Source organism: Phalaenopsis equestris, unplaced genomic scaffold, assembly GCF_001263595.1.
Source record: "Phalaenopsis equestris unplaced genomic scaffold, ASM126359v1 Scaffold000349, whole genome shotgun sequence".
NCBI lineage: Eukaryota > Viridiplantae > Streptophyta > Magnoliopsida > Asparagales > Orchidaceae > Phalaenopsis > Phalaenopsis equestris.
In genome coordinates, this window is record NW_018164791.1 from 379,425 (window position 1) to 393,330 (window position 13,906).

Genomic DNA, 13,906 nt, shown 5'->3' on the forward strand with positions numbered 1-13,906 from the left:
TGCCTCCTTGGATTTCGTGGTGCGTTTGCATAAATATAGATAATTAATTCATTAATAAGGTTAATATTAGCTTATTTTTTACGGATCCAAATTTAAAGTTTTAACATATTGGGTCAAAGAATATTCAAATTAGTAAAGTCGGATTTACCTAATATACATACCACTCAATTTTTAATTTTTAAGTATCTGTGTGTTTCTATATATATATATTCTCCTTCCGTAATATATGATAATAAAAAAGATATTTGTATTTCTTTGTCTCTTTTACATTGTGCAAGGGGCGTATCCATACAAGTATTCTAAAATTTAGAATAGAAAAGAACTTACCTGTCATTACATCATATTTAGGACAATAAGTGTCATTGATTTATTTCTTTAACAAGGGCAATAAGTGTCATTGATTTATTTCCTTAACACCCCCTCTCAAGCTCATGATGGTATGGTGGATGTCATCTTGAGTTTGCTCATTAGATCTTGAAATCGCATGGAAAGATGAGTTTTGGTGAAGATATCAGTTGTTTGGTTAGTAGATGAGAAGAAATTAAAAGTATGGTGCCCTGAGTAATATGATGACGAATAAAGTGACGGTCGATTTCAATATGTTTAGTGCGCTCATGAAAAAAATCATTATGAGAGATATGTATAGCACTTCTATTATCACAATGAAGCATAGTAGCAGAAGATTGTTGGACACCCATATAAGATAATAACCATCGCAACCAAAGTAACTCAGATGTGGCATCAGGTAGAGCACGACACTCAGATTCTGTGCTGGAACGAGCAACGACTGTTTGCTTTTTGCTACGCCAATAGATAAAAGAATCTCCTAAGAAGAAGCAATAACCAGTAGTGGAACGACGATCTGTGGGATCACCAGCCCAAACAACATCAGAGTAGCCGGATAGCACCAAAGAGGAGTGAGCTGAAAAATGTAGACCATGAAAGAGAATGCCTTTAATATATTGAAGTATCCGAAGAACTGCAAAAAAATGTGATGAGAGAAGGGTGGACATGAACTGACTGACTAAGTGAACAGCATATGAGATATTAGGTCGAGTAACAGTGAGATAAACAAGATTTTCCACAAGTTGTCGATATAGAGTAGGATCATCAAGTGGATTGTCATCGAGAGGAGTAAGTTTGCAATTGAGTTCCAAGAGGGTTGATATAGTTTTGTTATCTGTAATTGTTGAGAAAATTAAGGCGAAGAAAAACAGTAACGATACAAATCCAGAAGAACACAGAGATTTAACGAGGTTCGGCAAAGATGCATACGTCCTCGGGAGCAGAGCGGCGAGTTCCTTACAATATTCAGAAAAGAGGTTACAGAATAGAGGATACATTCTGGGGTTACTAACAGACCTATTTATAACCCCAGGAGTAGACCTTAGGCACAATATATAATTACAACATTACCCTTGTACCAAACCACGGGGCTTTGCCCCCGCATCCCAACCCACGTAACTTCCAAATTTGGACAGATTCTTCCGCTCCGCTCCGCTCTGCTTCGACCCAGCGTCTGTCCCGATATGGTATATGAGCCATACCATAACAATAATGCCCGCTCGAGAAAGTAGATCAGATGCATAATTAGCTTGCGATAATAATAACCTTCAAAATTATGAGAAACTTCAATCCCCAAAAAATAACTGAGATTGTCAAGGTCCTTCATTTCAAAAAGTTGACTAAGAAAATGTTGTAATTCGGGGATACCAGATATGTCATTACCTATTATTATCATATCATCAACATAAAGTAGTAGAAGTACAATACCATGGTCAGTTCGAAGAACGAATAATGTTGTATCATGTGGGATAGAGATAAAGCCAAGTTGAGCCAGAGTAGAACTAAATTTGGCAAACCAGGCTCGAGGAGCTTGTTTTAATCCATATAAGGCTTGACGAAGCTTGCATACTTTATGAGGAGATTGAAAACCAGTGGGAGGATGCATATACACCTCTCCTGTCAAATCACCATGGAGGAAAGCATTTTTGACATCCATCTGGTGAAGCTTCCATTTATGAACTGCAGAAATAGCTAATAGAGTACAACCTAATGTTAATCGGGCAACGGGAGCAAAAGTTTCTTCATAATCTATTCAATATTCTTGAGTATAACCTATGGCTACTAAGCGAGCTTTGTAGCGCTCAATGGACCCATCGGAACGAGTCGTGATTTAATAAATCCATTTACAGTCAATAGGAGACTTGTGAGGAGGAAGATCGACTAATTCCCAAGTATGGGTTTTCTTCAAAGCCTGAAGATCTTTCATCATAGCTTACTGCTAAAGAGGGTCAGTACTTGCCTCACGATAAGAGTGAGGCTCATGAAGGGTTGCAATAGCAGAATAACAATGGAAATCGGTAAGGGAACGAGGAGTTTCTCTTACCCAAGTAGAGCGACGGAGAGTGGTGTCAAGGGTAGGCTAAGGTGTAGGTGCAGGATCAGTAGCTGGAGAAGAATCAATAGGAGCAGGTGTGGAAGGCCTAATATTGAGTGTATCGGAATTCTCTGTGTCTGCATTTGGAAATAACTCAATTGATGAGTCAGTTTGCAACATAGAGTCAATATTGACAGATTGGTGAAATTTGAAAAGGGATGAGAACATGGTATTTTTTTAGAAGGTAACATGATGTGATATGTGAAGTTTATTTGTAATAGGATCCCAAAAACAATGATACCCTTTGTGTTCAATTCCATACCCAAGAAAATAACATAAACGTGCATGTGGTTCTAATTTTTTTGCGTTCATGAGGTTGTAAAAGAACAAAGCATGCACAATCAAATGGTTTAAGTAGAGAATAGTCAGGAGGCTTCCCAAATAATTTTTCTAAAGGGGATTAATTTTGGAGAATTAGTGTAAGGACTCAATTAATGTTGTAGACTACAGTAAGAGCTGCTTCAACCCAATTTTTTTCTAAACAAGAGGCAGAAAGAAGAAGGGCACAATAGAATCAAGAATATGACGGTGTTTTCGTTCAGCTCGTCCATTTTGTTGGGAAGTGTGAGGACAAGAACGATGAACCAAAGTACCTTGTTGATTGAGAAATTGGAGTAAGGAGGTAACTCAATATTTTACAGCGTTGTCTGTTCGAAGAATTTTAATAGTTGAGGATAATTGAGTTTTAATCATATTAGCAAATGAAGTGTAGATTTTTGGCAATTAAGATCAAATTTTAAAAAAATAAATTCATGTAAAACAGAATAATCATCAATAAATAACACAAAATAACGAAAGTCATTTATTGAAGAAATGGGGGAAGGACCTCTGATGTCTGAATGATTTAAGTCAAAGAGTCTTTCTGAAATTGAATTACTAACATTAAACGACAATGTTGGTTCTTTTGCAAGTTGACAGTGTATACAATTAAATGATTCAAAATTTGTAGATCCTAACAAGCCACGTTGAATTTTACTGGCTGAGGCATGACCAAGACGAAGATGTCATTGGTGAATAGAGGAGTTGGTAGTTGTAGCAGCAGACAGAAATTTCTGGGGAATATGCAGAGATACAAACTCAAATAATCGACCAACCCAACGACTCATTCTAAGAATTTGTCCCATTTGTGGATCTTGTACCTGACAACATGAAGGGGAAAAGTTAACATTTAGTCTTTGTTCACATAACTGACCAACAGAGATAAGATTGAAGTCTAAGTTAGGGATATATTAGGTTTCAGGAAGACTAAGATTGGGGGTAGATACATGACCCTTGTGAGTGATATTCATTTTGCTACCATTGGCAATGTGAATAGTGTGGCAAGAAAAAAATTGGTGATATGGTAGACAACAGTTTAGTATTATTAGTCATATGGTTACAACAGGAAGAGTCAAAAAGCCAATAAGGGTTACCCGGACTGACATACATGGTCGTAGATGAATTGGAAGAGATAACCTGTTTAAATAGAGCTTCAATATCACTCATAGTGATAGCGGTAGAGCTGTCAGTGGTTGCAGCAGAGACACAAGTAACACCAGGCTTCGAGACGATCTTGAGCTTAGAGACCCCACCTTTTGGTTTTGGAGGGCGAGTCGGGCAATTCTCAAGAATATGACCATGAGTATGACAATATCTGCATTCGACAGTCAGACAATTAACAAAAATATGTCCATTTTGTTTTCAATTATTACATGTGTTATTGCCAGATTTATAATATGGGGGATGAGTTGTTGCGAGAGCAATTTCAGAATTCGAGCTCTTTTCCAGATTGAGGTGAGTTTCTTCGAAAATGATTTCTTATACAACCATATCCAATGTAGGAAGAGGATGTCAGTGAAGGAGAGATGCTCGAACGGCTTCATATTCAGGTCGGAGAGCCATGAGAACTTGAATAAGATGAAGATGATTTTCACTTACTTTCGCCTGAGATAACTAATTCCAAATCGGTTGAACTGTATTTTGAAATGTATTTTCAGAGCCAATTGCATAACATTTATTGGATAATTACTTACGCCTGAAGGAATAAAGTTGAATTCTGAGAAAGTTAGGGCAATATTACATATGTAAATCTCAAGAATCTCAAGAGAACACAATTCCTAACCAGATAGACTATAAAGCTTTATAGATTCATCTCAAAGTATGGAGACTTATGTTCTCCTTTCTTCACTTCCCCTACTGCAATGCCCCGTGTAAGAGAAATATACATCTGCCTGGGGGGGGGGAGAGAGAGAGAGAGAGAGAGAGAGAGAGAGAGAGAGAGAGAGAGCATTAGTTCAATAATTGGAAAGCAATATTATTATTAGCCTACACTCTGAAATGAATGTCACTTTTGAGGAAGGACTCTATCACATAAAATTCTAAAGCAATATTTTTATTGGCCTACACCCCGGAAAGATGGTAAAGAATTCTCTAATAAATTTGAGCAATGTTAGAAGTTCGCCCTTTTGCAGCTTCAACCATCACACAAATTATAGCCTATAAATAGTCATTGGCCTTTTGAGATGTAGTAAAAGGATCTATTGGGACTTCTTCCCTCCGTTAAAGGACAAAGAAATTATATTCTTGTGATGATTGATTATTTCTCCAAGTATATCAAGGCCAAGCCTTTAGGCAAAATTATAGCTGATGTCGTTCAGAATTTCATATGAACTGACATCATCTGCAGATACTATACTCATGGTTACATCAGTGACAACAAAACCCTATTTTTTGATAAGAGAGTGAAAAAAAATGCCAAGGAATATCTCTAAATTTCACAATTGTACAATGTCCCATAAGCAATAGTCAGGTAGAAGCAACAAATAAACTCATCTTGAGCTTACTCGAAAGAAGCTAGAAGAAGCAAAAGCAAATGGGTTGAAGTGTTGCCATCAGTCTTATAGGCACTTGGCACTACGCCTTGAACCTATATGTAATTGAGTTCTTCCAAAAGGGTTGTGTGATTCCAATATTATATTATAGAATAGTGCAATAAGATTTTGCATTAAAGTTTTCTTTTTATTTCACTTTAGACGATATGCGTGATAACAACAGAGTTACACATTAATGCATTATCATGCAAATTACTCCATTAAATAAATTATAAGCTATCCATCAAATAAAAGACGCCAAATTAATTTATTTTTTTATAAGCACTCTTTTAAGCTATTAATTCATGTAGAAACTGTTATTAGTTTTCATAGGCTATGATTAAATGAATACTTCAAATCTAAAGTCAGGTAGGATAAAAATATTAACGCAGACCACACAATTACTATGTATTTTACGTTGTTTCAATGTTAGTTTGGGTCCTTTTTATATTGGGTTTATTTAGTTAAATTTGAATTCGAGTTAATTTTAGATTTAATTTGGATTTGAACTAAACCCAAGCCCCCAAGTAAAATTCTATATTATATTTCACTTCCATCCAAACAAATATCAAAATTTTCAACCTCCCTATATTTGATTTACATAAACCAAAAGAATTCAAAAAACCAAAAATTTATTTATTTTTTTCTTTCGTCAAAAAAAAAAAAAAAAAAAAACTATGGAGAAACATTTTCACCCAATCAAATATTTATTTCATTTTCTTTTCTCCCAATTTTTCATAAATAACCCTTCAAATTTTAGCAAATAAACTTGAGCATCACTGAACTCTCACAAATTTCCACACCGCACAACATAACTAAGCGATTGTTGGGGGATCTCTTTATGAGAGTGTTGAGGATTGCTCATCAATTCCGACCCCCACCGTGATTCTCCTTCTCCTCTCCAAGGATTCTGTCACTGCCTCCCTCCTCGCTATTACTATTGTTTTTATAGCCACTGTTGTTGTTGCTGCCAATCTCCATTTGAAAAACCTCAATGTTATGTTTGAGCTTGTCCTTGAGGTGCAATGGTAATGTATTAACGTCCATTGTCCCTTCAACGATTACCAACCCATTACCGCCATCGATATGTACCGCCTTTACCCCTGGGCATATATGCAATTATGAAAATATCAGAAATAAAATTAGATATTCTTAATTTGCAGATAGGGGTGTACTTTGTTTGATAAAATAAACAAAATAAAGCTTTTTAATTTAATAAGTAAGCTAATTACCATTAACGTCGAGAAGAATCTGCTTGACATTCTCCATGCAGCCTTCACCGCCTAAACGAGTCGTCAGCACCGCAGTTGAAGACCCCAACTTACATAATGACAATAAAATAAAAAAATATTAACTAAATTCTGTCTTAATATATTTTTTTCTCATGTACTGAGTGCTAAAAAAAAAAAATTATTGATTTCACCTGCAATTCTTTCAACTCAGCGACCCGGGCGGCGACGGCGTCGTCCACCGTCTTCACCGAGAGAATCTCAACCCACTTACCAAATTTTTGTGTTACATAATCCCGAATGTTGTATGGGTCCAAAAACCCTAAAACTCTCAATGTATCGCTCGCCATACCGCTCCCCATATTGGTATTCACAGCAAGCACTCCTAAAATTCAAATAATAATATAATAAATTTAAAATAATGAATGAAAAAAAAAAAAAAAAACTAATTTTGAAAATGTTCCATCCTGTCAAAAAAAAATTACTTTGATACCTCACATTTTTTATATATGCTCAAACAATTTTTCTAAGATTCTTTATTTTATTTCTAATCAAAATATTATTTTTCTTATTTTTAATCTCAAATATAAGAAAAATAATATTTTAACATCTAATTAAATACCTTTATATCTTTTAACATGTTCCTCTATGATCTCACGACAGGCTTCACAGTGCAGTTCGGTCTCCATAACGACCACGACCTTCTCAATTAAATCCTCAATAAATCAGTAATAAATCAACAAGTTAAAAATAATAAACAAAATTATTTTGAAATCGAATCTCTTCATCGATCTCACTTACTCCGTTCATTTTTTATTCTTTTGCTCTGATATATATATATATATAGTGAGACCAATAGATGTGGGCGGCCACGCGACTCACTGTGAAGAGCAGTGGATTCAATGACTGAGATTTACTTATTAATTTGCATATTATGTGCATGCATGCCATTCAATGGTTACATGCATGTGTATTAATTGGTAGGGCTTTAGTGGTATGCATATATGTATTTTGTAAATTTTCCTAGAAGAAATTTGGGCATTTATATATATATATATATATAGACCCCCCCAATTTTTATATATTTGCATATTTGACCTTTGTACTTTTGTATACATAATGTATGGTTATATATCTAATATATAGGCTATTTTTTCAATGTGTGCTTAAACGGCGAAAATTAATACGTTGCACTGAACCCACCTGCCGAAGTTGATGAACTCAACCCACCTCGCAAAGTGATTGCATTTCATCTTTTCCATGGAGGTAACCTAGCCCACCTAAAACACCTATTTCGGTGGGCTCTACTTTAATTTTTTTTTTTTCAAAAAAAAATTGATTGCATCTTGCGGTCATGATCAGACACTGCATGCATCTTTGCATGTGGTGTATGTATGCAATATTTTTTCGTGTGATACATTATAATTGGGAACTTGAGTTAGTTGGATATGAATTAAGCTAGTTGTTTGAAGATTATTAAAGTTTGCTTGATGATTGTGAAAATTGATTCAAGAAGTTTTGTTAAAATTGTTTTAAAGTAATAAATTTAAATACTTTGCACCTATTGACTAGCTTTATTTCGATGTACTCTTCTAATATTAGGAGAGATAATTAATCATAGGGTTTACACGAGGGCTCACGACTATGTGAAATCTTAATCCTAGATCAAAAGTCACCGTGAAACGAGGATAAAATATCTAAGTGTTGTCTTTTCTAAAGTTTAATGTCTTTCAAAAATTTTATCTGAAATTTTACATGAAACTTTCATCATGTCTCAAGAGGGGTTGAAATTCAAAATTTTGCAGCCTACATAATTGTTGTACAAAGAACAAATAAATTTTTTTCTTGTATCTAATTTTTCTATTCTTTTGTTCTTTTGAGAGCTTGGGAAGACACTACGTAAATCTCACGATTTTGTGTTTTAAGATTTTTCTCCGTCCGATTTTTCACTTTATTGCCATTTTTTTCACAACACCATCACCTACATGGGAACCACCTCATAAAACATTAAAAAATTGAAATTCGTTAATTGTGGCCCGCGGACCCGGCCCGAGCATCATAGAACATTTAAAATTCCTCTCGCGCGCGGGCCTTTGGTTTTAACTTTTCGCCGGTGAGCTCCCCTTCGTTCTTCGTCTTCTGGTACGGTTTGGCGGCACTGCTTTTTGGAGAAAGACTACATGGAGGAGCCGAAGAAAGTGGCGAGGGGAGATCGTAAGATGAAGGCGGCGAAAGAGCCCAAGGAGGACATTGAATCTAGGTAAATCTTCGTCTAGGCTTTTTATCACTCATGTATTGTCATTGTTGTGTAATGTACTGTTAAAATGAGTCCGAAAATAAGTCCACATTGAGCTATTAAACGGTACTGTTTTTCTATTGGACTTCATATGCATCTGCGTTAGCTTCTCTGGGCAATGTGCATAAATTGGAAGCTTGCAAAGGTACATATGCCGGTGGGGCATCAACCCTACCTGGAAAAGTCATCATTGTCTGCAGAGAAAATGTCTGTAAACATAAAAGTTCAGAATAGGAAAAAATTTCCTCAGAATAGGCAGTTTGATGAATGTAGCAATTATTACATATACATCAATCCACTAACAAAATAGGCTACGAATACTTGTATACTAAGTATTCTATATTGTTATATTTCACGACATAGCTTCCTAAGTCAAACCATGGGCAAGAAATTAAGAATTCATTCTTAGACAAGGATAATGCCATGATACTCAAACAAATCAACACTTGGATGGGGTGGCCAAATGCAAATTTAGTAATTAAAAAGAAAAGTTCCAAAATGATCCCATAACTCTTTGTTGAGGGCCATTTTAGGGAAATCTCAAATCAGTCTCCATGCTCTTTTAACAGGGACTGAAATAGTTCTAGAGCTCATTAATTAACTTAAAGAAATACATGGACTCATCTTTCATCTCTACTGCTAGAGCTCAGCTTGATCTCTACCTACCTTTATTAGTATGTATGTGTATGTATAAATAGGTTTAGATATGGTGCACTCTTCTCATAAAGATTTTAAGAGTTTCCCATCTCTCACAACCTCATTAATAATGTTTGAACATAAAATTATTATTTTTTAATGAGTGCTTCATTTAAAAGTAACACTGTTTCTAAATGTTGGACTTTGATGCTCTCGGCTTAGGCTTAATATTTTTAATTTTTTTATAATCGAAAGAATGCCTTGTTTGGTGGTTTGAATGTGTCGTAATCTCATAAACTCAAGCTGCATCATGTACTTCGGAATATATTTGCTTCATCACATCCCATTTGCCTTCTGTATGTTAGGAATATGTTAGTTTCACTAATTCTTGATACCATTAACGTACGTAACTAGGACATAATTGTAGAGCCTTTTACATCTTATGTAACAACCTGATATCGTCTTCACTTATTATGGGGCAAATCAACCGGCCTAAATTTCCCTTTTATTTGAGAGAGATTCTCGCAACATGGACTGAATATTGGTAATTTCTTTTATCCCATTTCAGTGGAGATTGAAGGCTTTGGTATTCAACCACTAAAATTTTTTTAGAATCATTTTATTTCTTGATAATTTATGATATAAAGATATGTTCTTCAAACAGATAAGAAGAAAACTTCATTATTGAAAAAATGTGGGTGTTTGTGTTGGAGCAGTAGATTCATGAAGTGGAGCAAAGTTTTGGTCAGCTGAAGATATGATGGGCAAGTGGAATTTTTGGGGCTGATGGAATAAAAAAACATAGAAACATGCTTTAGATTCTTTTTTTTCTGGACCTTTATATCATAAGATGATAAATGATTTTAATTTTGCTTGCATTTGATCACAACAAGATTCTAGTTTATTCTTGGTAACTTATACCTATGAAAAATATTAATTACATAGGAACAAAGGAAAATATTGAGCAGATTGTGCACATTTATTTTCTTGTAAATCTCAGAGAGATTTCGCCCCTCAAAAGAGATTTACTGTTTGCTAACTGCCCACAATGATGGACCATGAATTTTGCAATACCATGAATTGCCAAGCTATCTTTTAAGACCATCAAACTTCATCAACTTGTACACCTGTTAATAGCTGCTATATATTATATTGCGCCTGATTAAAGAATTGATATCTATTCAAATTATATTCATCGTTTGATAGCTTCTATGTAGACTGTGCATAACTTTCAACACCATGTTACATGTATCCAGTATCGACCAACCATACATGATTAAATATATCTCAGACATAATTATAGATGTTTAGAAATCTGCTAATGAAGCTTGCTAAATTAAACAATTTATGTTCCTATATAAATGCATGACAAATTTGGAATAAATGTAATGAGAATATCAAAAACATACAAGTTTCTTAAATTAAGGATGGTAACTTCAACATCTGGTTGCCTGTATCTGGTAACTAATTTTGCATGATTAATGAAATCTCTTATATTACGAGGGCTTATTTACATAATAGTATTATTTTTAGTATATTCAAATAGAGTATTTATATCTCATACTATATACCCATTAAGCACCATCTAGTACAACTGCCTAGTTTTTCTTATTAGGGTTAACTGAGTCTTTTGAAAATTTAGTCAGTCTTCCTATTAAAATTTTTTTTTTAATACTATGTTTTTTTTTGGGGATTATTTTGTTAATCTTTGTGTTATTAAGATATTCAGTTGTATCTTTGGTGTTCTTAGGTGTAATTCCTTTTGTTCTTAATTTGTTATGTAGTGTTTATGGTGATAATTTCATGCTAAATTCATGTAGGTTTTTGAGTGCAAAATCCATCAATTGTAGATGCCGGCCTTCTGCGGTAAGAGATGTTCTCGACAAGGTCCGACCAACCATTCTTGAGGAGACATGGACAACATTGGAAGCAATGAATATGGTCCAGTGTTTGATCTCCTTCCGTACCCTCAAGGTCATATCCTAACCATGCACATACTGAACTGTTAGGATATTGATCAAACGGTATTCATATTAGGTGGGAAAGAGGTAAGATTTGATGCAAACTAGGTTGTTTTTGCTTATAGGTATGCCCAACAGAGGAGCACCAACATATTGGAATAAGCTTCCCTCCTGTTGTGTGCTTGTTAGACAAATAAAGAGTGACCTAGTAAATGTTTCACTCGGGGAGTCCTCTATTCCATTCGAAGAACTATTACTTAAGTTTTTGGTAACAAATTTATTTTTTCCTTCAAGCAATTTCAGTGTCCCCCAAGAGCTTTACTCATTTTGTGAGGATTTACAATCATTTTCTTCATATAATTGGCCTGTTACGGTATGCGACTTTCTCATTGAGCAAGTGAACGCCTATGCCATGAAAATAAGGAGTAATCAACCACTGGGATATATTAATGGTTTTGTATTTCTTTTAATGGTTAGTATCTTTAGGATACCTTTTAAAAGTATTTTTTTATTTCTGGTCATAGAAAATATTGATTTATCTATGTTTTACACATCTCTGGTTTTACGAGCACACATCATTGGTCGTCCTTATTGTTTCTGGGGCTAGACTTCGAATGTTGTTGTGGCCATCAAAAGTGAGCTGGAACGCATCAAATATTCATCTAGCCTTTAAGAGGCTCAAACCTGAATAGGTGAGTCACTCATCTAATAATCCCTTGAAGGTGTTATTATGATGTTTTGGTGTTAATATTGTATTATTTATAAAATATGATATAGGGTGTTATTGGGATGTAATAGTGTTTGTCTGAAATGTTGTGTAGGTTCATGAATTGTTTCTGGATCTGAAATATAGTGAGCACCACTTACTCGCCCCTCCAGCTGAAGGACCATCAATCCATGTGAAGCTTCCCTCACACCATGATACTCACTCCATACCACATTCACCCGATTATGTTGATGTTAATCCTATAAAACCCTGTCATATAAGTCCCCAATCAATACATACCCATCAAGGCAGTAATATTGGATGAAAGGAAATATACCAAAAACTTAGAGATCAAGAGAAATTTCATTTTGAATTTCAAGAATCAATAAACAGAAATTTTGATAATTTAGATATCAGAGTGACAGACTTGCAGTCACAAGTAAATAAATTAGAAAAAGCATAAAATGAGCCAGATGGAAAGTTTCCAAAGAAATGGATACATGATTCCCAGCTAGGTACTTCAATCCAAGGGTTAAGGCTAGAGACAATTGAAAAAAGAGGAAATTAAATTCCCCATTTACATCATTTGAGGAGAATAAAAAAAACAAAAAAAGAAAGTTGAGAAAGACTCCAAGTTTTCATTAGATGATTTATTTTCACAAATTGAAAAATTAGGCGAGAAAGAGGAAGAGACAGCTTCAGAGCAACCACCACTAACAGAAATTGTTTCACCCAAGCCAAATGTACATATTGACACAGCAGGGCAACTTCATCTAACACCATCTGATAAAGTAGAGGTACAACTCATTACAGAACCTGATGAACAGAGTCAAATATTTGATCTTATATTAGAGGAGGTGGTCGAAGATGTAAATAAAGAGGAAGAGCAGCAGGAGGACTCAAACCCAAAAGTTGTAGATGACCATCCAGTTAAGGTATAGAATATATCCTTCTATTGTTTAGTCTGTTAACGTAATTCTTCACATTATGTATTATCAGTGATTAGTTTTATAGGTTCTACCCGCATCATTGGTTATAGATTTTCCCGCTAGAAGTCAAATTCCACAGTACATGCTTGAAGTGATCGATCTATGCTGCAACAAATACACTTTCAAGTTAGCGTACTATCTTTTGATGTGCTCTACATTACTTTCCCAGACAATTGTCATGCTAAATATATTTTTCAAATGCAGGGATGATCTTATAATTATCATGGGACATGCATCAATGAGTCGACAAGGTCTTAAAGAGTTATTGAATAATGATTAGTTAGGAAACGAACATGTAGATTGTTTTGCAATGTTATTAGTGTTGACCTCACTTTTGGTTGAGGTCTAGAAAACTTCTTTAGTAGTCTAGGTCTAGCCATAGGACTCTCCTATTGACTAGTCTTAGAAAATTAGAAGAGGTACCCCACCATTAGAAATTCAAAACTCTTCTTTTTACTCAACTTGAAATTCCACATATTGATCTTAACCTCTAGCATTTAGTAGGTAAGATCATTATAAGAGAATTCAAGAAGAGTCCCTATAGGATTACTTGGCTTTAGGATTGACCCTGGGTGTTGACTTAGAACTAGGGTACACCATATCTTCACAATATATTAATCCATGGTTCATTTAAAATGGATATCTATCCAATTCTATGTGAAATGCCTAACTTGGTCTTTTGCCTCTAGGCACCTCCAAATTACCCAACTACCCTTGGAATCCAAATTTGGCCAAAATTCCCAAATTTGGCCAAAATACCCAAAATTGATCAAAACTCATTCCAAATACTTTGAATACAT

At 34.8% G+C, this 13,906-nt stretch overlaps 2 protein-coding genes and 1 long non-coding RNA gene across 3 annotated transcripts; 1 reads left to right on the forward strand and 2 right to left on the reverse strand.

Moving 5' to 3' along the window:
- Window positions 1-467: 467 nt before the first annotated feature.
- On the reverse strand, window positions 468-2,275 carry LOC110026095 (uncharacterized mitochondrial protein AtMg00810-like). The gene is given in 4 exon segments (XM_020726886.1): window positions 468-1,188; window positions 1,561-1,603; window positions 1,606-2,052; window positions 2,194-2,275. Coding segments are annotated over 4 exon segments (1,293 nt in total).
- Window positions 2,276-2,425: 150 nt separating this feature from the next.
- On the reverse strand, window positions 2,426-7,207 carry LOC110026096. The gene is made up of 5 exons (XM_020726888.1): window positions 7,141-7,207; window positions 6,713-6,903; window positions 6,522-6,609; window positions 6,171-6,392; window positions 2,426-2,517 (listed from the first exon to the last, which is right to left on the reverse strand). The coding sequence occupies exons 1-5, from the start codon at window positions 7,205-7,207 to the stop codon at window positions 2,426-2,428; spliced, it is 660 nt and encodes a 219-aa protein (XP_020582547.1).
- Window positions 7,208-12,627: 5,420 nt separating this feature from the next.
- On the forward strand, window positions 12,628-13,365 carry LOC110026072. Its single transcript, XR_002294166.1, has 3 exons — window positions 12,628-13,052; window positions 13,132-13,232; window positions 13,311-13,365. It is a non-coding gene; the product is annotated as an uncharacterized LOC110026072 (long non-coding RNA).
- Window positions 13,366-13,906: the final 541 nt, after the last annotated feature.